The sequence below is a fragment of the Megascapheus bottae genome, chromosome 8 (assembly GCF_031878675.1).
Source record: "Megascapheus bottae isolate mThoBot1 chromosome 8, mThoBot2.hap1, whole genome shotgun sequence".
NCBI classification, from domain to species: Eukaryota; Metazoa; Chordata; class Mammalia; order Rodentia; family Geomyidae; genus Megascapheus; species Megascapheus bottae.
In genome coordinates, this window is record NC_143516.1 from 5,847,351 (window position 1) to 5,874,599 (window position 27,249).

General features: G+C 42.8%; 1 protein-coding gene across 1 annotated transcript; it reads left to right on the forward strand.

Annotated features, from left to right (window-relative positions):
- The first annotated feature begins 668 nt into the window (after positions 1-668).
- Rsph3 (radial spoke head 3) lies at positions 669-14,539 on the forward strand. The gene is made up of 8 exons (XM_090337888.1): positions 669-1,057; positions 3,917-4,004; positions 6,029-6,170; positions 7,229-7,374; positions 8,641-8,844; positions 11,711-11,873; positions 13,148-13,234; positions 14,110-14,539. The coding sequence occupies exons 1-8, from the start codon at positions 930-932 to the stop codon at positions 14,331-14,333; spliced, it is 1,182 nt and encodes a 393-aa protein (XP_090194014.1). The 5' UTR covers positions 669-929; the 3' UTR covers positions 14,334-14,539.
- The last annotated feature ends 12,710 nt before the right edge of the window (positions 14,540-27,249 follow it).

A 27,249-nucleotide genomic window follows, 5' to 3' on the forward strand; every position in this document is an offset into this window, starting at 1 on the left:
GGAGGCCCTGCCCGGACCTGGACCTGGACCCCGGGCCCGCGGGGGAGGCCCTGCCCGGACCTGGACCTGGACCCGGGGCCCGCGGGGGAGGCCCTGCTCCGACCTGGACCTGGACCCCGGGCCCGCGGGGGAGGCCCTGCCCGGACCTGGACCTGGACCCGGGGCCCGCGGGGGAGGCCCTGCTCCGACCTGGACCTGGACCCCGGGCCCGCGGGGGAGGCCCTGCCCGGACCTGGACCCCGGGCCCGCGGGGGAGGCCCTGCCCGGACCTGGACCTGGACCCCGGGCCCGCGGGGGAGGCCCTGCCCTGTCCGGACCCCGGCTCGCGGGGGAGGCCCTGCCCGGACCGCACGTCACAGAGAGCGGCTGAGAATCGCCGCCAGGACACCGGGAATACGGCAGCGAGAAGCCACGGAGGACGCCCCAGAAAAAAAAAGAGCACGTAGGCCCGCGAGGATGGCGCCGACACCAGCGCTGCAAGGCCGCATCCTACAACCGGGCCGGGATACAACAACACCGCCATGTCGGAGCCCCAGGCTGAGCACCCAGTGCGCAGGCGCACCGGGGATTCCAGCACGGAGGGGCGGGGTCAGGCGCCGGAAGTGTCCTTGGCTGCCGACCTTCCCGGGAACTCCACAGGCCGGAACTTACGGAAGGCCGAGACTTCCGGCCTGCCTCCGGGTTGCCGGGCAACCGGTGAGGACGCCGCCGACAGGCTCCGCGCTCGGGGGAGCCCGCCGAGTGGAGCGCCCGCCTCCAGCGCCGGCCACCCTCAGCCCTCGCCGCCGCCCGCCCGCGAGCCGCTGCTCTTGGTCCCGCGACACCGGTGCCCTTGGCACTACTTACGCCTTTCCCGCTCACTCCAGTCCTTAGCGCCCACCTGCTTCAAGGCCAAGCTCCACCGGAAGTGGGGCAGCTGGGCCCCCGACATGGCCTCGGCCCCCGCGCTGACGGGCCGCGCGCCCGGGGAGCTGGGCGGCGGCACCTACACCTACACCAGCAGGCCCCGGGCGGTGCCCTGCCAGCGCCGCCGGTACCGGGAGGACCAGATGCAGGCGTGAGTGCCCGTCCCGTCCCCGGCAGGAGTGCCCCTGGCTGCTCGAGAGTGCGAAGGCCCCCCGAGACACCCGGCAGGGGCCCGGCCGGCCGCCGCGCTCGCCCCCGGGGCACCGGGGCGCGGACTCCAGCCGTGCCTGGGACCTCAGCTTCCCCGTTTCTCCGAGTTTGAGTCGGCCAGCCGTGCACTGGACACCTCCCAGGGAGCCAGCAAGCGCGTGCATTTCCTTAATCCAGGGTGCCCCGACATTGGGGCCAACACAACAAAATAACGGCCCCACAAAGCCTTCTCCATCCCAGGGTTTGGGCCGGAACTGGGTTACATGTTTATGTTTTTACGTGAATGAATATTTGCATTGATTCCAGGCATCCGTGCTTAATAAGGGCCATAAGCTTTGTGGTTCTCTTAAAGTGCTTTCTCGAAGCCTGGAGTCTGGCCTGGTGGTAGAGGGCTGGCCTGGCATGCACGAAGACCCGGGTTCAATTCCTCAGTACCACACACATAGAAAAAAAAAAAAGCCAGAAGTGGTGCTGAGGCTCAAGTGGTAGAGCTCTAGCCGTGAGAAAGTCCAAGGGCAGTGCTAGAAGGACGGTTTTCTTTCTAGAAGCTTCGGTGTTTGGAATCTCAGCTTGCAACTCCACAAGAATCTAAGGAGCATGGAAGCCAGAACCTTCATACGCTTTGTTCACATAGTACCATGCCTGCTGTATAGTACGCACTCAGAACACATTGTTAGTGACTGATCAGCAATATAACTTTTGGTGGTCGCTTCAAACACTGAGTCTGGATTGATAGTTATTCTGATAGACTTTTCTAGTTAGAGATTTCTAGCACTTAAAACCAAGCTAGGAGACTTACATTTGCAAAGAGGGATTGTTTATGTTTCTGAACGATTCATTACGAAAATGACTCCCTCCAGAGACAGGACCTGGTGAATTTAAATGGCCACTCATAACTCATTATGATAAATGAGACCAACAAATTAGAAATGAGGATGTTGTTCCGTTAGGTATAGTTAATGTGCATGCTGAACTAACTAGTTAATTTGTATCAAAGTAGCACAAAAGACAGAAAGATATCTGTTACAAGAGGGTTGCTAATCTGTTTAGGGGAAGTAAGGAGACAGAGCAAGGCTATTACAGAGTGTGGTGCTAAACTTAAAAGACCTGCAAGAAAGTAGCTGAATGAATTTGGAGAGGACAAGGCTTAAAAGAAAAAAACCATAAAGAAAAAAAAAAAACCACATGAAGAAACACTCCATGTGGAATACAAATCCAATCTGTTTGAGAACCCCACAAAGCCAAAGAACTGAGCAAAGCCTAGGAATAGGACCCAAATGGAGATGGAGATGGAGATAGTAGCTGGAGAAGCCTTTGGGAGCCAGACAGGCTACACTCTGGCTAAGTTTCCAGGCTAATGCTAAGGGAAGACAGAAACAGAAGGGGTGTGTTTGTTTCCAGTTTAAAATTATTAGTGCTTTTCAGTGTACAAAATAAATATATCCTTGAGCTATTTAAATCTCAGTGTTTCTCAGTCTAGTCAAGCTGACAAAACTAGCCATCACACTTTAGGTTTTAGCAATGGTAACATACCCAGTTCCTAGTACTGCCTTTTCACTTAGCATTCCTTGGGGAATCACTGAAATTGTTCAGTTATTTTCCATAGCAGCATAGTGTCAGTGGCATATAGATAGATGTACCATAAGTGGTTAAGATAGTCTCCTATAATAGATACTTGGTTTGATTCCAGGTTTTGTTTCTGTGATGGATTGTTATTTGTTTGTTTCTATGAGACCGATTTTTGCAGAAACAGGTTATTTTTAAGCCATCTATATTTTTTAATAGAAACAAATAGAAAGTAGACCTTTTCTTTATATTCTCACCAGCAGTAGATGTTATTTACTTTTGTTTGTTTTGAAAACAACAACCCAAAATTTTCCTTATTAGTACTAGGAAACCAAATAAGTATTGTTAGTTTCATAGCTGTAAACAGAATAAATTTGAAGAGCTTCAGTTGAAACTCTCAACAGTATTTTTCACTACTGAAGACTCTGACTCCTTTTGCTAAAATTTTAAACCACCTTTGGTTTTAAAGAACAATGCGGAATTTGACCTGTTTAAAGCCATATTCTTTTATTAACATAATTTTCCAGTCTTTGAATTGAGCTTTTTTTCAGTCTTCTGGGGAAAACTCCTTTTCAGATGGGCCACTTTCACATTTATTAAATTTTCTTACAGATTTATAGCCTAAATTCAGCTCTGTCACTTGCTAGCAAGATGATTTGGGGACGATTCCTTTCATAGTCTATTTCCTCCTGTCAAAAAAGAATTATAGTTCCCAACTTGAAGTTTACTCTTAGGACTAGATAAAGATGGACATGAAGGGCTGGCATGTGGTAAACCCTGCATAAATGTGCCCATTTGTCCACCCTGTCCAGGGGACCCCTCCTGAATCTCATCCCTGTCCTTGAGTTATTCTTAGCAAAATTTCGCCTCGACCTTATCTGAAAGTGAAAGTGCAGGGCTTTTGGCAGCAGAAGGACATAAATTCCAAACAGGACAGTCTACCGAAACCACAAAGACATTCCTAACAGCTCTCAAGCTCAACTATATCTAAACCCTGAACCCCAACTCTCCACACCTTGTTTCTCCCACCCTGCTTCATGTCACATGGCACCCCTCCGCAATGATGATTAAAGCCAGTTCTGATCTGTCCAAACCTCTCCCTTCTTTCCTCCAAGCAGATGCTTGGTCTTTCCTCACACCATCCACATATTTAAGTCTAAGTTCTATTGAAAATGAATTTGTCTCGTGGCTGTCAACACTTTGTTCAAGTACTCTCCTATTTGTTATTTTACAGACCTGAAGAACCTGTGCATTATGGAAACATAATGTATGATCGAAGGGTGATCCGAGGCAACACGTACGCCCTGCCCACGGGGCCCATGGTGAGCTCCACACGTGGGGACGGGTCTGCAGTTCCATCACTGCGGGCGAATGAAATCAAGGGGAATCACAAGAAAAGTAAATGTGGCTCAATGGTAAAGGGAGGGGAAATAGGAGCAGTATTTAATGCATAGAGAGTTGCAGTTTTATATGACTAGAACAGTTCTAGAGATAGCGAGAATTCCAATAAGGTGCTGTCAGCAGAGTGCAGCAGGAATTTCATCTTCTGACACTACGCAGATTTGCACACTAAAACATAATGGGGTATGCCCTGGCAAAATTCTGGAGTAAGTAGAATCCAGAGTGTTATGAAACCTTAAATCTCCAGAATGTGATTTTTTTTTTTTTGCCACTCCTGTGGCTTGAACTCAGAACCTGGGAACTGTCCTTGGACATTTTTGCTCAAGGCTAGCACTCTGCCACTTGAGCCACAGCACCACGTCCAGCTTTTTCTCTGTATGTGGAACCAAGAAATCAAGCCCAGAGCTTTGTGCATGCTAGGCAAGCACTGTACCACTAAGCTACACTCCCAGCCCAGAATGTGATTTTTAAATAAGCCACTCGTACAGAAATCAAGATTGTCTTTTATAAGGATTAAACCAACTAAATGCTAAAATGTATGGATTACAAGAATCTTAAAAGCATATATAAAAGTATTTAATTAAAATTGAATTATTGCCGGGCACAGTGTACTGTAATCCTAGCAACTTAGGAGGCTGAGATCTGAGGACTATGGTTCAGAGCCAGCCAGGGCACTAAAGTCCATGAGTTTTTATGTAAGTCCATGAGATTCTTATCTCCAATTAACCACCAGAAAACTGAAATGGCACTGTGGCTCCAGGGGTAGGATGGTAGCCTTGAGCTGAAGAGCTCAGGGACAGTGCCCAGGCTGAGTTCAAATCCCAGGACCGACAAAGAAAAAGAACAATTATGAACTCTCTAAGCAAATGAATAAAGTCTCGGTGTAAAAATAAGATTAAAAATGAAGCAAATAGAAACTATATAAATGAGAAATATTGGGGGGGAATGGGGGAGGGAAAATAGGAGAAAAACATGGGAATGGATATCAGTTCAAAAAGTAATGTACCCAGTACCTGACAAATATAACTGTAAGCCCTCTATACATCACCCTGACAATAAAATACAATAGAAAAAATACAATAACCAAAATAAAACCATTGGACAGAAGTGACAAGGGAAATAACAGTGAACTCAGACTAATGAATGAAAATTACTATCTCAGCAGAGAGAAAATAGTTCCCTACTAACCCCCAAGCCATAGGGAGCAGAGAAACAAGAACAAAAGATCACATTTGTGTTATCAGAATCCCAGAAGAGAAACTGTGGGGCATGGAAAAATATTTAAAGAAACAATTCCTGACAATACCACAAATTCAATAGAAGACCTACAGATTTAAGAAATCAGGTGAACCACCAGAATAAACCCCAAGAAATCTCTGCCAACACAAAGCAAAAGCAAACTTTCACCAACTATAAACAAGTCTTCAAAAGATCTGTTAGAAATGACACATTAGCAAAGAAAAACAATGACCTGAGTGGCAGTGGATTTCATATCTGGAACATGGAGGCCAGAAGGGAGTGGCAATATCCCTCCAGTCCTCTTAATTCTAATCAAGAGAAAATATCTTTGGGGAACATGAAACTAACACATTCTCAGAGGAAGGAGAACTAGGTTTATAAATCACTAGCAGGCCTTAGAAAGTAGTGGGGGGCGGGGAGTGGGCAGACCCTAGTGGTGTGGCTCAATAGTAAAGCACGTGCCTGGTAAACAAGAAGCCCTGAGTTCAAACCCCAGGATGGACAAAAAAGAAGTTCCCTAAATAGAAATGATAACAGGAGGCATGGGAGAGAGGAGAGGGACTTCAAAAAGGATGAAACAACTACGGAATGTGTCGAAATAAAGTTAGATATAACCTTCCCTGGAGTTTTTAAATCATACTTGGTGGTTTATGTAGATTCTCATATAATTTGCTTAGAAGCCTTTCTGCCTTTCTGCCCTTCTCAGCCTGGACAGCCTGACATATTAGACCTTCAGAGACAGCAGATGGCACGGAGGAAAGCTCTTGCCAGAAAACGAGCCCAAGAACGGCTCAGACCACGAACTCCAGAGCCTGTGGAAGGCAGAAAGCACGTGGATGTGCAGACAGGTGTGTGGCACTGGCACTGGCACTGGTGCTGTGACTCCTTATTTTGCTCAGCTCTTTGTAACATCTCTTTCATTTCACTGGCATTTCCTCCTCCAATTTGATAATGAATGATGTCATATATGTTAGCATTCTTCGTGTTCCCACAAGGCTTATACCCTTCCAAGATGACAAGCAGATTCATTACAGATAGCTATGTGTGGAGTAAAGCAAAAATAACTGGTCTGTATCTGTTTTTCTCTTTCCAATTGTTAGTCTAGTCTAGTGACCATCAGAGGTATGTGATCCTGTAAGAGGGACTTAGTGTTGTTTGTGCTACTAGAGCATTAAGCAGTCAAGTCACTGCTTTTTTGTATTTTTTCAGAGACTATAGGAGGTCTGTGTACCTGTGAACCTCTCTGTCACTGCAGAGATTCCATCTGACAAGTAATTTGGTGCCTTTTATATATGAAGAAAGTGGGGCATAGTAGCTTGGCTGACCGGGGGTCCTGTATTAACTCGCATGCTCTTCATTTGGTACCCTACCTCCTGGAATCACTCCTCAGTTGGACTTGTTTTCACATCAGTAACCTTTCATGACGTGAGGCCCTGGCACATGATTGTATGATGCACTGACCATGGTGGGACTATTTCATGTCAGTGTTATCAACTGCCATCCCTTTCACAGTTCACATCTCACGTGTGTCTGTGGTCTCATGTTCTTAGTTTCTTTCTCACATGCAAAGCTCAGTGAGTTTTATACATTCTGGAAATGCCCTAGCCTGAATGACTACACCATCTACATGTGTAAAATACTGCAATAGATGAACCCTGCACTGAAGCACTCCAGGCCTTCTGTTTTGATCCACTTTTTTTCTGAGTGGGATGAAGAAGTATCTGTGGTCTTTTCTTTTTATGAGAACAGTCTCATCAGGAAACTCAGGCTGTGATCCTCCCGCCTCTGGCTCTGGATGCTGGGATTAGTGACGTGCACTACTTTCATGAAGGAGCTGAGATTGTAAATATGAATGCATGCTTGAAATAGACTAGAATTTCAAATGTGGGATATATATTCTTCTCAGAATTGTACCTTGAAGAACTTGCTGACCGTATAATAGAAGTTGACATGGAATGCCAGACAGATGCATTTTTGGACAGACCACCAACCCCACTCTTCATTCCTGCCAAAATTGGTAAAGATGTAGCCACCCAAATACTAGAAGGCGAGGTACAGTATAATCTTTTGGCTTTTCTCTCTTCCTAAGGGAGATAAAGTTACGTTTAGGCCAAGCTTAGTATAGTCAACTACAGTTTCATGAGCAGAAAGAGGATTTCTGTCTAGATGAAATCTACACTATCTGTAATATCCTCCAGTACCCAAAATCTTATTTATTTTCAAATGGTTGTACAAAGGGGTTTTATTGAACATGTGCCTTTATATGTACAACACATTTTGATTGGTGCCCACCCCTTCCATTATTCTTCTTCCCCATTTATCCCTTCAGAAATTCTTTTAAATTCCATATTCGAAGTTCTCCTTTTTGCTTATTATAAATCTTTTTGAATATATGTATTTTCATTTTGTTTGTTTATATACTTGCCCTAACGTGTATACATAAGAAAGACTCATCCTAGGGGCCACGAGTTTGGCCTAGTGGTAGAGTGCATGCCTAGTATGCATGAAGACCCGGGTTCAATTCCTCGGTACCACATACATAGAAAAAAGCCGGAAATGGTGCTGAGGCTCAAGTGGTAGAGCACTAGCCTTGAGAAAGTCCAAGGACAGTACTCAGGCCCTGAGCTCAAGCGCAGGGCTGGCAAAAAAAAAGAAAGACTCATCCCAAATAAGGAATATCATTCCCTGATGTAAGAGATTACATACCTAGTAACTTGAAGTCCTGTCCACTGAAAAATAATCTTAATATGGAATTATAAGTTCTTTGAGCAACTACTTAATAATAAAGTTTCAATTGCATTACATTAATATGGAAAGCTAAAGAGGAGATAGTAGTGATTATGTGCATATTGAGATAAATGTGATTTAAGAACTGAAGGAACTTAGAATTGTCATTGAAACTTGGAAAGAAAGTAAGTCTTGAGATGCTACCTAGGAAGATAAATTCAGCTCTTAATCATAGGCATGGATCTCTTAAAATAGTGATTATTATTGTTTCTTAGCTCATCAAACTAGTATTTTAAAAGCAGCCAGTAACAGCTGAGCAGCATAGGCCGAATGTAAGAAAGACCCTTTTGATTTCAGAGTTTGCTCTTAAAATTGTTGAGGTCCAGGTATCATGTTAATAAAAGCAGAGATTTTGTCTTTATAACTTTACCTTAACAGATTTTTACCCAAACGTAAAATACAAATACCAGCACAGCGGCATACAAACAACTTTAATAAATACTATCCTATTATTGTTACTCTATATTCTTATGTATATAGCACATTTGGCTGACACTTCAAATTTGATTTGCTTCCATCTATGTGTTTAAGCTCTTTGACTTTGATCTTGAAGTTAAGCCCATGTTAGAAGTTCTGGTGGGGAAGACAATTGAGCAGTCCCTTCTGGAAGTGATGGAGGAAGAGGAGCTGGCCAACCTGAGGGCCAATCAGTACACCTACGAGGAAATGCGGAACGTTGAGCTGGCTGAAGTTCAGCGGCTAGAGGAGCAAGAGAGACGACACAGAGAGGAAAAAGTATGCATTCTGTTTTCCTTCCGTAGTCTTTGTTTCCACCTAGTGACTGGGATGGACTCTGGTCTTTGTTCATATGGGTGGACCACCTTCTTTGGGGATATGCCTTAGTAGACAGCCCCAGTACTGTTGTCATTCAGCTTCTTAATTTTTTTTGTCAGTCATAGGGCTTGAACTCAGGGCCCGGATGCTGTCCCTGAGCAGTTTTTGTTCAGGGCTAGCACTCTATCATTTTGAACCACAGTTCTACTTCCAGTTTTTTGGTGGTGAATTGGAGCTAAGAGTCTTTACAGCCTTTCCTACTCAGGCTGTGATCCTCAGATCTCAGCCTCCTGAATAGCTAGGACTACAGCCATGAGCTCAGCTCATGTTCAGAGTTATGTATGGTATGTTGTAAAGCTAAAAAAAAAAAAAAATCCGTAAGATTTGTTGTGTTTCCTTTAGATCATAGACCCATCATTAACTGACTTTTTAGACATTTTACCTTACATAAATGTTATCTAAATTGAGTTCCCAAAAGTTCCAAATTAAATGAAGTTTCCAAAATTACATGTGTCCTAAGTGGAAGATGCTCTTAAATATCAGAAGCCCTAGAAAGAATTACTTTGACTTGCTATAATGCAGTGTCCGAATGATGAAGGGAAAAGTACTGCCAGGCGGGGCTTGCTGGGGTTAAGAAGCAGAGGGTCGGGGTAGAACTGTGGGCTTCATTTCTCAATGGCCAGGCCCTGTGTATTCTGGATAGAATTGTGGACCTGGCTACTCAGTGGCCAGGCCCTTTGTGGCCCTCATACCTCAGTGGCCAGACCCTTTTGTGCCCTTAGGGAGCTCCAGACTTCTCAGGCCCTTGTAAAATATTTTTTAGATTACAGCTTTTATGAGCCTTCAGTAAAAGAAGTTTTACAACTCATTTAAAAAAAAAAAAACGAATATCTTATACTTAGGACACTACAGACTAAGTATCATTCAGTTTGGGTTTCTGGTGGTACTAGAGTTGGAAACTGAGGACCTTACACTTGCTATGCCACTTGTGTCATGCCTCTAGTCCTTTCTGTGCTGCAGTTATTTTTCAAATTATGCTTTTTGCCCAAGACCTATCTTAGATAGTGATCTTACTGCCTTTGCCTCCCTCGTGGTGAGGCTCACAAGCATGCATCACCACATCTATTTGTTGCATATTTTTTGAGATAAATTCATCACTAACTTTTTTCCCTGGGCTGGCCTCAAACCATGATCTTCTTGATCTCTGCTTCTCGAGTACCTGAAATACCACCATCACACACTTGGAACCTCAGTAATCTTTGAGGATATTTCTGGTCTGCAATAACTGTCACCTGTTACACACTAAAAGAATAAATTAACAAGTGGTTCCAGTTAAAATGACTTCCCAAAATGCCTAAGTTACTTTGAACAATGTTGGTTGAGAAATCCTACTCAATACTTAGCCAGCTGGACTTTTTAAGTTTTTCTTCAAAATTAATAAGTAATTATGTAATTATTTAAGTCTGTATTGAAATAATCCATGAAATCTATATCAAAAATATTTATCTGAAGTGGAGGCTGAGATCTGAGGATCACGTTTCAAATCCAGCCCAGGCAGGAAAGTCCATGAGACGCTTACCTGCAGTGAACCCCATCAAGCCAGAAGTGAGCTCTGACTCAAAGCAGTAGAGTGCTGGCCTTGAGCAGAAAGCTCAGGAAAAGGGCCCAGGCACTGAGTTAAAGCCCCACAGCCAACAACAACAACAAAAATATTTTACTTGCTAAATGAAATGAAATGAATACAAATCATGTAGGTGTGTATTTGCTTTTAAACTTTGAAATTAGATTCAATTAGAAAATATATGAATGTTCTTACTTCTATGTGGGAGTAATATTGTTAGCTTTATAGATACTACATGATCGGAGAAAGCAACAAATTTTCATACTCTTCAGAACCATTTCAGTTTTATACATTAAGAGTATTACAAATGCCCAAATTCTTTAACTGAAGATGTCTTAGGAATCATAACTATTATTTTTTTTAAATTTGGGTACTTGGTAACCTATAATCAGATAGTTTTGGGTTTTTTTTTCCTTTATTGTCTGGATAATGTATTGATACCCCTTCTCGTGTTTTTGTCCCCCCTTCCCACCCCCGCCCAATCATCTTGTTTTCTCCCTTCCCTTTCCTATTTCAAATAAACAAATAAACATATATGCAATATAACAAAGTCAGATGTAGTAACAACATTAGATTAACCAAAAAGGCAAAAAGAAGAGAAGAGAAATAACATAATACAGTAAAAACAACAATCACACAAGATAAATCTGTTTCCATATCCTAGAGTTCCTTTCATTTAGTCTCATCCTATATGACCTTATGTACCTAGGTTTTAAGCTATTGTGATCCTCAGCAATCGTAACTTTCAGTATTTATAATACTAATGAAGAATATGTATACATTTAGGATTTGTACTCTTTTTGAGACAAGGCCTCTCTCTGTAACCCAGGCTGAGGTTGAACTCACAGCGCCCTAATGACAAGCATATACACTACATCTGTTAATCTCCCGATAGCATCCATTCAGTCGCATATGTATACATATGTATATCTTGAGATTGTTTCACTTGCAGATGAATCAGAAGATGAGCTTTACCTTATGCTCCATCCTTTGTGTGTGTGTGTGTGTGTGTGTGTGTGTGTGTGTGTTTAACTCAATACACACAAGTTAGTGAAACTCATTAAAGTCTTGATGAAAAATAGTACATTGCAATTGAGACCTTGACAATCCAGTTTTGGCATGTCTACATGCATTGACCTCTGTAGATCCATCCAAGGAGGACATACTCTTCAGTAACTGTGTACAATGGCCCTTCTCTCTTGGCAGGAGCGTCGCAAGCAGCAGCAGTGGGACGTCATCCACAAGCACAGTGAGACATCACAGAAGATCTCAGCCCGGGCATTTGCACAGCGCTACCTGGCAGATCTTCTTCCCTCTGTGTTTGGCAGTCTCAGGGACAGTGGCTACTTTTATGACCCTATTGAAAGAGGTTTGTGGAGAGCTTTGGTGTACTAAGTCTGTCATAATTAGCCACCCTCATGTTAGTTTTCACTTTGAGGTAGACTGTTTAAGTCAACTATTATAAGTACCATCACCAATAAGAAGTACATTGTGGTACCCTACAGATGTACACAGTAATTATGATCAGTTTTAACCACAGGACATTTTTTTAAGTCCATGTCATCTCTTCCACTGATCTTTCCCAGGCATACAAAGAGAGTTTTCTAAGGGAGTTTAGTTCAAGCTTATTAGATGCCCATGGCAAACTCTGATAGATTCTAGTAAATTAGACTCACTGCATTCCAAGCAAACAAAATCTAACAGGACAACATTTTAAAATAGTGTTATAAAAATCTTGATTGTAGAATAAATTTATTTACTGAGAAAAAAAAAAACCCAACAACAATGGCTAGTAGAAATAGAATGGGTCAAAATCCTGACTTTGGCAGAGGACATGCGGCAGAGCTGCTCACCTCATGGTGGTCAGGAAACAGAGAGAAGGGGCAGAACACCAACATAACCCGAATGGAACACCCCAAACATGTATTTTCTCCACCTGGGCCCAGCTCTTGAAATTTTCACCACCTCCCAGCACCACCAGCTGATATCAGTCCTTCAGCACAGTAGTGAGTGAGAGATACAAGCCATGACTCTTCCTGTTTTTTCTATCAAAGAGTGCCTTGAAAAGTTAGCCAGGTGCCAGTGGCATATGCCTGTAATAATAGCTACTTGGAGCTGAGATCTGAGAATTACGGTTCAAAGCCACCCTGGGCAGAAAAGTCCCCGTGAGACCTTTATCTCCAGTTAACTACCAGAAGACTGGAAGTAGCACTCTGGGTCAAAGTGCTAGGGCACTAGCCTTGAGCTGAAGAGCTCAGGGACAGTACCCAGGCCCAGAGTTCAAGTCCTTCAACCAAAACAAAAGTCAAAAGTAGTTTTCCAATATCTACCTCTTTCTTCTTCCTCCTCCACCCCCTCAGATCACACTTGTAAAGCCACAGTATTACAAAGTCAGTCGAAACTGTAACTGCTTTGACTCAATGAAGGCCTCAAAACCTTCAAGATACAACTTCAGCTACAATAGAAAAGGAAACTAGCCAGAGAATACCTGAGAATATGGCAAGAGTTAGACTTAAGAGCTTACTTAACATTTTGTATTATGAAAACAATGTTGATGAATCTGTTCCAGGAGGGAGACGACAATCTTCCTGTCTCAATGATTTGTAAGAATGACTTAATGAGGCTTTTTTTTTTCTTTTACAGACATTGAGGTAGGATTCCTCCCCTGGCTCATGTACGAAGTTGAAAAGACCATGGAGTACAACATGGTGGGAAGAACAGTACTAGACAGTAAGTCACTGACTTTACTCTGGTCATCTCTCCAGAAGGGGTGACCACTGATAAAGATGATGGTACACATAAATTCCTTCACTGAATTGAAACCCCTTGGTAAAACTATTTAAAGATAATTTTAAAAATGGCTTTCTATTAAAAAGTCACCTCTCAACTTTTCACTGGGAAGAAATAATTTAGCTGGGCACTAGTGACTCATGTCTGTCATCATAGCTCCAAGCCAGGGCTGCGAACAGCACAGCTCAGGCAGACACTGATACACATCTGTCGTTGTACACTACTGAGGAGGCTAAGAATGGGAGTATCCTGGCTTGAGACCAGCCTGGGCAGAAAAGTCCCAAGAGACTCCACCTCCATGGAGAAAGCTAGAGGACATGATTGGTGCATGCCACATCATGTGATCCCCGCCTAAAAGCGAGCAGACCATAGCTTAGGCGATCTATCTTTGGAGAAGGAAGGAAGACCATAGCCTAGATTAACCATGACATACAGGGCTGGAGGTATGGCTCAGTGGCATTGAACCAGTCTAGCAGATAGGAGTCCCTGAGTTCAAGTCTCCAACCCTGCTACAAAAAAAAAGAAACTTTATAGTTTAGAACATAAATCTTTGGTATGTCAGTTACATTAACAAAGGTACAAATCAATATTATTTTTATCCTTTTATCATTATCTTCTATGAGTATTTTACAAATGGTATTCTGATAAGATGGGTAGAAGTGGCATTTCATTCAGTGCATTAATGGGTACGTGAATTAAATATGCTGCCTTGATAAGAGGTTATGATACAGGGAAGGGAGGCCTATTGCATGTTTTATGTTCATCTATAAGTCATCTAATATCTGAAAAATCATCATGACTTTTGAACCTTTCAGTGTTGATTCGTGAAGTGGTTGAGAAACGACTGGATAAGTATGAGCACAGACCATTACAGCATGGGCCTGGGGGTCCCAGACGTCCTGAAGCAGGCTTTACAGCCCCTGAGCCAAGTGTCTCACAGACCCAGAGGCCACCTTCAGACAGAGACCTCCAACAAAGAGCGGCATACAGCAGAGCCCCAGTACCCCAGGATCTGAGGTTCTTGGGGCAGGATGAATAAGCAGCCTTGAGATCCTGAGGGAAATGAGAAATGTCACAGCCAGGGGGCGCTTGGGAGCCATGAACCCAGTCTGCAGCCAATCAACTACATTCAGGTAATGGTGCATGTGACCCCTCAGGCTATAGAAATTATGTTGTACATGGCCAGCATGTCTTTCATCTGATGGATTGGACAAATCAGATATAATAAAGCTAATATTAATGACACTTCCATTTTTTAATAGAATATTCAAAGGCTGTATTGTCGTTCTGATAAGCTATTTAAGTATTGGTTTCTCATTATCTCTATAGAAGCTGGCCAGTGAAGTTTTTCTATTTTTTATTTTTGGCAAGTCTCACATCTGCTATTACAAACTACTGCTTCTGCCAGCCATTGAGCTTTTCTCCGTGGGAAAACTGCTCTGCGAACTCCATGAAGAAGGCCGTTGTGCTCTTGAGAGCAGTGCCTCCTCTCCTCAGTCTCCGAGAACTAGAGGGTGCCCCACCACTTTCAATGTTTACATAAGGCATATGGAATTCTCTGCATTGCTAAGATGCTCTCGCTTTTCTACTGTAGAACATTTTCAGGCAGTGCCAATACAGCAAGAACCCCATTGCCCTTACATATTCTCCATTCCCCTCCACAAAGACACCCACAGTAGTCACCACTGAGACTTGAAAATGTCTGGACATCTAGAGATGGATAGATTGGCTTCTTTTTTATTTTCCCTTTTGGCAGTACTCAGGGCTTCATGCCTGCTCAGCCTACTTGCCCCAGGATGGTACTCTACTACTTGAGAGATACTTCAGTCCTACTATTGCTGATAGTTTTTAAGATAGAGCCGCTCAGAATTTTCTGCCCAGGCTGTCTGTAAACCATAATCCTCCAGCTGTCAGCCTCTTGAATAGCTAGAGTTAAAGGTGACAATGATGCCTGGCAATGTTAACTTTCCTTCACATAAACATAAATGTACTGCCTGTTAGCTCATTTTTTACCTAACATTATGTCTTAGATCTTTCAACATCAAATGGAAACTTTGAGCTTTCTAAAAGCTTAGGAGGAATTTCCTGAGGTCCATCAAGATATTATGGCAGATCAAATGTATGCTGGACTCCTAAGGTCTAGACTTGCATAAGTAACTCCACAGATGAAAATCTCCAAATGGACATTGATTTTGTTCATATTTGTTCATATTTGCTAACACTTTCTACTGTGTTAACTAACACCAAGCTGGCAAAAGCTAAATCATAAAATTAATAACATGATAAATACAGAGACTAATCCTTCACATGAAGTCTCAAGTCACTAGAGTCATTCTAAGAGGTAGAATAGCCCAGTGCTGATGTCTCACACCTGTAATCTTGGCTACTCAGGAGGCTGAGGTATGAGAATCAAGGTTTGAAGCCAGCCCAGGCAGACAAATCTGAGGAAATCTTATCTCCAATCAACCAGCAAAAGGCCATGAGGAAACAAAAGCCCTCCAGGACCAGCCCCTCCCCCATATATACACATGCATGCGCGCACACACACACACACACACACACACACACAAAATGAGATGGAATGGCACTTTCTGTCATGTGAACTCCATTGCCTCTGAGCCCTATGCAGAATAATGCAATGATCTGGGAAGTCTTTATAAGCCACACCCAGCATGGAGAACCTGGTTTCCACGTAGAAACCAGAAGCCAGCCAGACAGAGTGGGCTGTACTCCACTCCTGCAAAGAGGTTGTCCCCTTCTCAGTGCCTTTCTTCCTTTAGTTAGGATAAGGAGTGGGTTTGTCAGTCTTTTGTTTAATTTTGAAATCATACAGAAGGACGAAGAATCTGTATAAGGAATTTATTTAGAGTTTAATTCCTTTCAAAGTGGCTATGGGATTATACTGAGGGAAGTGACACTTTGCATGTATGAAAATGGTGTTCATTTCTTCTATCCGGAGAAAGGTTCATTTCCTTAAGTGATTAAAACATATAGCCATATGAGCTAAAGTTTTCCCATCATGTGTGCGTGTGTGCATGTGTGCGTGTGTGTGTGTGTGCGTGTATTTTAACTCACATGTATTTTAACTCACATGTGTGCGTGTATTAACTCACATGTGTGCGTGTATTAACTCACATGTGTGCGTGTATTTTAACTCACATGTATTTTAACTCACATGTATTTTAACTCACAATAGAAGCATTCAGAAGCCCAAACATTGGCCAAATGTCCTCATTGTCCAACCAGCACCTGTCATTCCTTAACCATACAGGAGCCTGTGCCAGTTTTTGTTCACAGAAACTCAAATAAGACAGGGTGTCACCATTGTGTAAAAGTAGTGTGTGTACTGGATTTTTCTCCCTTATAATTGGAGAATGTTTCAATGATACTGACGTCACTAAACTTTAATAAGTTCATAGCATAAATAATGTTTTTCTAGTTTTCTTACACCAAGAAAATAACATTACTGAAATATATGCATTGAAAGTTAAAGGCAATTTAGGTTTGTCTACTAATAACACAACTAAATTGAAAATGTTGAAACTTCAGGGTAAAAATATTGTAAAGGTAAGACAACACTTAACCAACTCCTTTTTGAAAATACAGTTCAAAACAAATGTTACCAGTGATTTTATAAAATAAGCATTTATTTTGTGTTAATTATAACACTATATTGCATTATATTAATGTTCATATTTACCACTGGGTGTCAGTAAAACCCTATGGTAAAGTTAATTCTTCACCAACTTTATATATTATTTAATGACCAGAAGAGAATTCAGTAAGGAAAGAGCTTAAAAATATATTGTCCTCAGACTTCTACCAAATATTTTGTTACTTCAAAGACATGGTGCCACCTCTGAATGCCACAGTCAAAATGTTTATTGTGAGTCCAACACCAGTGGCTCAAGCCTGTAACCCTAGCTACATAGGAGGTGAAGATCTGCATTGCAGTTCAGGGTTGGCCTGAGCATAAAAAAAGTTCAGAGACTCCATCTCAACCAATGGCTAGTAGTACCTGCCTGTCTTCCCCACAATGCAGGGAAACAAATAGGAGGATAAAGTCCAATAAATTGCTTGGCAGGCATAAAGCAAGACCCTGTCTTCTGCTGTAGCTTAGTGCAGAACGGGTCATAGAGCACTGGCGATAGAGCATCTGCCCATCAGTGGACTTTGGCTGTCATTCACTTCATTTTATGAGCTGTGCTAATGAGTGGGTTCCATTGAGTTTTGTTTTTTCAACCCTGAGCTACAGTAAACACATATAAACTCAAATTATTTTGTCAGCATTTGTCATTATTAGGAATTTCTTCTACACCGAATCAAAAGCTACTCATTTATAATGTCTGCTGTTAGGAGACATGACTAAGGTAGAGGGAAACAATGATTTAATTACAGTATCAGCACAATCATATACTCTGGTCAGTTTTTTTTCTTTTACCACTTCCAAGTTTGATTTTTCTCTCAGTGGACTATCTTTCCCAATATTACCCCATGTGGCATGGTTTCACAACTACCCATTCTCTATCCTGATAACTTTTCCCTTGAAGCTCCTATTTGGTCAATTTCTTCTTACAACATGTTTCCCGGACTACCATACACTACCATAATTGTGAAGCACATTGTGGGATGTTTCCCACAATGTAGACAGCCCCCCCCCCACTTCCTCTATCTGGAACATGTCCAAGATGACTTCCAAGGTGTCACAGTGTCACATGTCCTTGTTACCCTGGACCCTCATGGTCTGTTTAACTTTATTGCTAACCAATGTGGCTGCTTACTATTAACCACATAGCATATTAGCAAGGGGAACGTACTGCATGAGGAGACCTAGGGAACTAATAGAAATAAGAGAAAAAGCAGGGGGAAAGAGCAGGAGAGATGGGATCTCAAAGAGTATAATCTTCTGGACTAGAATGGAATACACTTTAGCAGGTTCTAAATAGACCATTAAAGAACAGGACAGAAATAGCTGGGTGGAGGAAATCTCTCGGGAATAGTGGAATCTGGGCCTCTTGGGGAGTGAGGAGGAAGTAATAGGAAGGCAAAATAAAATCAGTGTGTTCAAAACCTAAGGAACTAAGGCAAGTCTTGCAACAAGAGGAGCCATTTGCCAATGAGAAATAGCTACCTCTCAGCTGGAACAATAAGCTTCATTTTACCTTGACCCCTTGGCATGTCCCCAGTACCTACTTCCTCCAACTAAGCCACACTTTTGAAAGTTTCCATCACCTCTAAAATAGCACCACCTGCAGGGCTACACTGGAGCCTGTGGGAGACATTTTACAGCCACAGTGGAGACCTGAAGACCAAAATAATATGAGAAAAAGGCATATCAATTACAAATATTTGTGCATCTACCAACAAAGCCAAAAATACACGAAGCAAAAACAATCATCTTTTTAAAAAACTAGCTGAAAACTTCAAAACCCACAATAAACAGTACAACTAAGGTAAAGATCAGCAACAGAACCACAAGATGTGAACCACATTGTAAACCACTAAGCCATAGACCTCTGTAGAGCATGCGCCTTGACAACAGAACACGCATCTGGAACATTCTCCAGGATCATGTTAGGTTGTAATACAAGCCTCCATAATTTTAAAGCTATCAAAGTCATACCAGTGACAGTCCATTTGAATCAGAATCAACAAAAGTAGAAGAAAATATTTGGAAAATGTACATATAATGGGTTTAATATCTAATGTAAAAAGGATTTTTCTGCCAGTTTATATGTATGCGTGCAGATGCATACATATATATTCCAATTAGACAGGAAATAGACAATATAATTTAGAACATTCAATAGTAGATAAATAATAAATTTTAGAAAATGCAATAGACATTTTTTCAAAAGCAGGCATTCAGCTGGCCAACAAGTAACATGAGGATGTGTGATATCACTGGTCAGGAAAGTACTAATGAAAACCACTACAAGACATCACTTCATTCCAGAAATATGACATTAGAAAACTATAAAAGCTAACAAGTGCTGACAAGGATGGAGACAAAAGGGAAAACCCTTCACATGCTGTTGATGGAAATGTAAATTAGTACGGCCATTATAGAAAAACAGTATGGCAGTTCCTCAAAAAAAATAAAAATAAAAACAGTACAGCTATGGGACCCAGCAACCCTCGTACTGGGTTGAAGAAACAGCTTCTCCCTTCTGTTTACTATAGGACTATTACAGTAGCCAAGACGCCAAGTTAACCTAGTGTCCACTTATGGATGAGTGTGAAAAGTTGGTATGTCAGCATGATGAAATATTATTTATTAATTTCTATTTTACCAATGAATGAAATTGGGACCGGGAGTTTGGCCTAGTAGTAGCGGGCTTGCCTAGCATGCACCAAGACCCGGGTTCAATTCCTCGGTACCACATACATTAAAAAAAAAGCCGGAAGTGGTGCTGAAGCTCAAGTGGTAGAGCTCTAACCTTGAGAAAAAAGAGCCCAAGGACAGCGCTCAGGCCCTGAGTCCAAGCCCAGGACTGCCAAAAAATAAAAAAATGAATGAAATCTTCATGTTCAGCAATTTGGATGGCATTTGAGGACATCATGTTAAGTGAAATAAGCCAGGCACAGAAAGACAGATATGTGTCCTATCTCATAATATAGAAGATGAAGTTTCTACCTCATGTCGTCAGTGAAGGGCAGGAAGAATAGGGGCTGGGGATGGTGGGGGAGAAGGCTGTTATTGGAACCCAAAACACAACTAGATAGGATGAATAAATGTTAATAGATAGCACAAAAGGGGTAACTATGATTAATAATAATTTACTATTGTTTATTCTTAACTATCTGAAATAAGGAATTCAGAGGTACCCAAGACAAAGAAATGATAATATCTCAAGGGGATGAAAATGCTAACTTCCCTAATTTATCATCACACTTTGGGCACATTTATCAAATTATCACATTATATCCTATAAACATGCAACATATGTCAATACAAAATAAACATACTTGTCATATAAAGAACCAAAAGAAAAACAGTCTCAAGAATAAAAATCAACTGTATCTGCTACCAACATGTACCAGACACTGGAACTATCAACAGTGATGTTTAAATGGCTTTGAAAAGTCTGAAGGAAGTGAAACAAAATATTCAGTGAGTGAAAAAGAAAAAATCTCTCAAGAGAGAAATGTGAAAAAATTCTGGAACTGCCAAGAACATCTGACATACTCTCCACCTCTCCACCCCTCACAACCCTTCTGTCCACTCAGCACTTGCTAGCCTTAAATACTTCACTCTGCACCCTTCCCAGGGCTCCAGAATCTGGGCAGCACGCACCAGACCTGCATAGTACTCACTGGAAAAAAATACACGGAGACAAGTATAGTTCTGATTCTCAGCTACACATCGTGATGACTGGTGGAACAGAACTGGGTGTAGACCCCAAGAGAAGAACCTGGGCTCCATCATTTCACGTGCCCATGAACTACCACGAGATAGGGGAAGTACCCAGCCCTCTCGAGAGGTCAGGGCTGGAGGGGTCAAGCCTTACAGTTCACAGGCTTCTAGACTTGATCCACAACGACATGGTATTCTACCAGGATTGACCTCACTGCCCTAAGCCCTGGGCTGCCTCAATATCCATGAAGCAGAGGTTTGATCTCGGCGGTCCTGTTACACCAAAGCCAGCTTCATCTCTGAAATGCCACTCTGGAGAGAAATTTGCTGCAGACAAGTTTCCCTTCCATCCGAAAGGTGTCTCACTCCGTGTTCTATCTCATAGCTCGGAAGAGGGATTGCAGAACATACCAGGGGCCATAAGCTGTGTGCATCAAGCTCCACTCTGAATATTTTGTGTGTTTTTTAAAAATCCTTGACTGGTACATCTATCTGGACTTACATCATTTTGTAATTCATATCTTGTTTATAAAAAAATAGTTGTCCAGGGACCCGGAGTTTGGCCTAGTGGTAGAATGCTTGCCTAGCATGCACGAAGACCCAGGTTCGATTCCTCAGTCCCACATACCTAGAAAAAAGCCAGAAGTGGTACTGTGGCTCAAGTGGTAGAGCTCTGACTTTGAGAAAGCCCAAGGACAATGCTCATGCCTACGTGTAGTTTATCCTTTTCATATAGCTAGCAATATTTTTTCAGATATTTTTATTGTAATTAATGGAAGGATTACATTATATTCATCAGATAGAAGGTAATTACTTCACAAATATTGATACCCTTTCTCATGTCCTGTTTCCCATTTCCCTCCCCCCTCCCCCCTCAGCTTGATTTCTCCCCTTCCCTCTCCTATTTCAAATAACCAATTAAAGCTTGCAATATTTTTATGTCAATGTGGGTGAGAGTCAATATCTTCTCTATGTGGCTGGGTCAGCCATGCAGGACCATAAGAGCTCCAAACGTGATTGAATGCTCCACTGTCACTGTCCTGAAATCCTTAGTTATAACTATGGGCTCCATGTTTTCACTGAACATTCTAGAGTCAGATCTGCCCAAGGTATTTATGTAGTGTCATGAACAACCATCTTTCTTGTCCCTATATTTGGGGGGAGGGGAAAGGTGTTCTGCCTCACCACTCAAGTTATCCAACATGATGAGCTGACGGGTCGGTCCCATCTTCTAGAAGCCCCCAGGACAAGAATGGCCAGTCCTCTGGCTCTTCACAGCTGAGGAAGACTCCCTGGCTTACAAGAATCCAAGAGTAAGACCACTTGTGGAATTATGACTCCTAAATTCCTCCAATATGTCCCACCATTCCTCAACAGGTTGCTCTTCACTCTGGGGCCTGAGTGTAACTGAAAGTGACATGTGTAGTCCCCAGAGTCGAGTAGTCTGTGGCTGTTCTCCCAGTCAGTGGACACAGCACTATGTGGAGCTACACACAGCTGGCGTCTGATGAGCCTAGACTCACCACAGTCTGTCTGCAGCAAGACCCCCAAGCCTTCCCCGATGGCCCTGGCCCCAGGTATCTTCTCATGGACCCCTGGGCCCTCGCCTCTTCTTATGGCTCTGTGGCAACATGAGTATGACCTTCCTAGCCTCAGAGACAGAGAGTACTTCCTACAGTCCATCCGTGTCACTGGTTTCAGGGTTTGTCACATGTTACGTGTATCTGCTAGTTTCTACCACTTTCTATGTACTTCTTGACATCCAAGACGGGTTTTATGTTCCAATTCCCAGTATCTGCATAGCGAGGATCAACAAATATTTACTGAATGAGTAAACTGGGAAGGATTAGCCAGAGAGTACTGACCTTAGTGTGGTTTAGATGTTAACAGAGCTATTATGTTGAGCTAAATTCATTTAATTGTTTGCTGTGTTTTTCTAACCCCTTGGTTTGCAGATAACATGGTCCTTCAGCTCACCTCATTTCACTAAGTCCCACTTTGAGTTTATAAACGGTGCTGCTCAGGTGACAATTTCGTTTACTTTTTCCACATAGCTCATACAATTTATGTGTCAACTTAGTTCTCAAGTCTTTCCCATGACTGACTTTTCCTGACACTTGCTTTATAAGTTAATAATAAAAATCCCTTCTTTCAGACAGTGTTACTGGCACTGCCTAAGATTTTACTTTTAAAAGGGAGCATGTCTGTTAATAAAAGCCTCATTTTTGTTCATCACCTTGTTAGACTGAAACTAAGTTATTTGGTGCTTTAAAGACTCGTGTACACTTGGTGGGTTGAGTCCTGCTTTGTTTTGCAGCATGTCTGTGACACAGGCATGTTGCAGAGTGTTTAAATGGGACTCCTTTCCCAGAGGAAGCACAAGCCCCCTGCACAGCAGAGCCTTGTGCTGTGTGCCATCTTGTAGCAGGTGCTGGCTGTGCGGGCCTTTCCCACATGCAGCAGTAGGAGAAGGAAAACTAGGGCCTGCTCTGGGGTTGTTGCCGTGCCAGACAGACATGAAAAAGGCTTCAAGGGCAGAGCTCAGGAGTTTGGCCTCTGTTCCCTGGAATTGGAGTTAATTGCCCTTGAAAGGGTTTATTGCAATCTTTGAAGTGTCAAGTAATAACTAATGGATTCATACAGCAGGTAATAACTGACCAGCTGCTGTGGTGGGGGGAGATTCAAACTCGCCTCACGGCATTCCACGGCAAACCTCTCAGTCTCTATTTTCCACACAATGAATCCGCCATGTTCCATGTGTCCACTGATCCCAGCCCAGCAGCCTTAGTGACTTTGGGAAGTAACAGCCACAGTCATGGACCAGCGAGCTGGGCACCAACAATGCCACTGCATCAAGTATCGTCAGTCCCGAGAGCCAAAGGGACCAGCCTCCCCAGCCACAGTGTCAGCTGCCAGCGCCCTCGGCCTTTGGAAGTCAAGGTTGTACAGCCACCCTGGCGAGGGCAGAAGGGCAAATTTCAGCCGATCACCTGGACAGAGCCTCCCGCTCCCTGGCGCCACTCCCTCTGACAGAGAATTAAAAATAGCTCCTGCAGCAAGCTGGGTGGGACTGGGAGAGGAGAAAGCGGGAGCACCCCACCTGGAGTTTGCAACATACGGGAGGGAGAGCTTCTAACCCTGTAAGAGTCATGGTGTTTCACTCTCTCCCTGCAGTGTCTGGAGTAGTCCACGCAGAAGGAACTGCCAGGGGCTGGAAGGGGAACTAGGCAGTTGGTTTAATGGGCCCAGAGCTTCAAATGTCCAAGAAGTCGTGGAGAGGAGTAGCACAATGCCAGCACACCTAACACGACAGGATGGGCTCCTCGAAATGACTAAGATGATCATGTTTGTCGTGTGTACTTTTTTTTAAAACCACACTAAGTATTCATACTTCATCTGAAAGACAAGGAGAAACAAGTTCCAACAGACAGGGCAGAAGGGTCCAAGGGAAAGGTCCAAAGTGTCTGCCTGCCCCGTCACAAATCCAGCCGGGTCGAGTCTGGTCATTCCATGGCGAACAAAAGTCTTCATTAAATGCGATGAAGGCAAAATGCTCAAACACCCTGCCCTGTTTCATTTCTTTTGTTCCCCGTTTCACAAACATTTATCTTCTTTAAACATAGCATGAAGGGAAGGAAGACAAACATTTATCGAGCATTGAATTTCTAAATAGACAATTGGACTGGGCTGCCACCCTGCATGGTAAATTTAATACTTGGCAACCAGGAGCATCTCAACACGTCCTTGAATTATCACTGAAACCACTGTAACCAATGGAAAAGACAGTGGTGATGTCACAATTTGGATACTTTTTTTTTTTAACTGAAAAGTCCCTCTACAGGGAAAGAAGCCATAGCATTTTGCATAAGGCTGGATTGAACTATTTAGCTGAGGGCTAAGAGTGTGGCCTAGTGGTAGAGTGCTTGCCAAGCATAGAGGAAACCCTGGGTTCAATTCCTAGATACCACATACAGAAAACATAGCCAGAAATGGTGCTGGGATTCAAGTGGTAGAGTACTAGCCTTGAGAAAACCCAAGGACAGTACACAAGCCCCGAGTTCAAGACCCAGGAATGGCAAAAAATAAATGTAAAAGAAATAATTTGTCTTGATTGAGCTATGATTATCCTGGTTTTAAAAGCTACTGGGAAATAAGCATATAGTTTTTTTTTTCTTTGTTGTTTGGGTTTTGTTTTTGTTTTTGATTTTTTTTTTTTTGTTAGTCATGGGGGCTTGAACTCTGGGCCTGGGTGTTGTCCCTGAGCTCTTCAGCTCAAGGCTACTGCCCCACCCGTGGAGCCACAGTGCCACTTCCAGTTTTCTAATGGTTGATTGGAACTAGGAGTCTCATGGACATTAGTGCCTGGGCTGGCTTTGAACCTCAATCTCTCAGATCTCAGCCTAGGATTATAGGCGTGAGCCACTGTGCCCAGCTGAAAATACGGTTTTATAAACATTAAGTAGAGGTCACTGAAAGACTCCCCAACAAGGACTGATTCTGTAAGGTTTGAGTCCACTCCCTTCTGACAGGCGATCAGACATGCGCATGAGTTGAGGTGAGATCCAGGACAGGACGCCAGATCTGATGTAATGTCTCAGAATTTAACATCAGTATGGGCTGTTATTGCTTTGGCTGGCATTACCCTGAGTCTGTAAGACTTAACTTCACACAATGAAACAATAAAATACTAGAGGTTTCTTATTAGGAATAAGGCAATGTTATCTTCAGATGAATTCAGTCCAAGAGGTGTTTGCAGAGTGCTGGTTTTTAGTGTATTAATGTCAACCCTAGGTATCACAGACCCAAACAACTGAATCTTCTGGACAGATCTAGTCACTGTGGTATTATTAGTGCAAACTAAAATGAATGGCATTTGGCAAGTTCAAGGTCGGCCCAGGCAATAAAATCTGAAATACTCATTTCCAATTAATCAGCAAAAAGCCATAAGTGGTAGCATGGCTCATATGGCAGAGTACCACCCTTGAGAGAAAATGCCAAGGGAGAGCTTGAGGCCCTGAGTTCAATCCCTAATACTGGCATAATTTTTTTTCCATGAACATCAGTTCTCATTTTCTATTTGAATACATTTGTTTTCGAATTCATGTGCCAAAGCAAAAGTACACCATGAACAGACGTAGCTGGTGGTCCTTTCTGCAATAAACATGTATACACTGCATGCTCCTCGCCCCCATCAGGCACGCTGTTGTGGCCCCTGACACGATAGCAGAGTCAGGCGTGAACCCCACCCCTCCTGAGCTCCTCTCTAGTCTCCAGTACTGTGGAGAGGAGGAGAAACCTCCTGTTGTGAGCAGAGACAGAGAGCGATTAAAGGGGAAAAGAAGAAACACAATGGCTGCCATCTGGAATCTGATCAGTCTGAGTTGTGGGGACAAAAAGGAGTTTGCATCTGAGAAACTGGACTGATTCAGGGACAGCAGCCTACAAAAGTGAGCACTGAACAGGTAAAATCCAATGAGACATCAGTGTCTGGAAGAGAAACTCCATGAGACACGTGTAGAACACAGCTAAAGGACAGGGGAGGGAGGAACAGTGAAAGGAGCGGATGCAAAGATCAGAAAACTTGGAAGAAAACTGAAAACAGACTGTCAGGCTGGAAAGCAGGACCTATCTTTAAAGAAACCACCATAGGGTTCTTCCAGGCAATATTTCACTATGAATTTATAACTAGATACATAAAAATTGAACTTCATGCACTATATATACATATATAGCTACATAAAAAGTGTGAATGCACAACTTCTATATAAGAAAAACATGTGTCCCATTTTGGGGTCCAAAATTAGATTCAGTCACAATAGAGTATTAAAAGAAAATTATTAGCAGGCATGGTGGCTCATGCCTGTGATCCTCGCTACTCAGGATGCTGAGATCTGAGGATCACAGTTCAAAGCCAGCCTGGGTACAAAAATCCATGGGACCCTTATCTCCAATTAACTACCAGAAAACTGGAAGTGACTCTGTGGCTCAAGTGAAGAGCACTAGCCCTGAAGAGCTCAGGGATAGCACTCAGGCCCAAAGTTCAAGCTCCATCATAGACCAAAAAAAAAAAAAAAAATCATATTCTCTAGCAAGACCTAACTACTTTTTGCTGTTTTCTTGACTGATTTAGTGCAGTGCTATAGTTCATTCATCATTTAGGGCATAGCTATGTATTTGATCTTTCTGCTATCTTCCCCTTCCAAAGGGGGAAAAATGGCTTATTGTCCATTTTCTCATCCCTGGAATCTGTCGTTATTACTTCTCATGGCAAACAGAACTTTGAAAAGTAATGATAATATAAAGGATCCTGAGATGGAGACCCAGTGCCTGGTTTGTTCAATTGGGCCAACCCGGCTGAATGCTAGTGGCTCAAGACTGTGATTTGAGGATCCTAGTTCAAAGTCAGCTGAGGCAGGAAAGTCTGAAAGATTTTATACCCAATTAACCACCAGAAAACCAAGAGTGTCACTATGGCTCAGGAACAGCACCCAGACCCAGAGTTTAAGTTCCATGACCAAAAATAAATAAGATAAAAAATGGTCCAATCTAGTGCTTTCAAGAGTCTTTAACGAGGGTGACAATGAGATAACAGAATCCG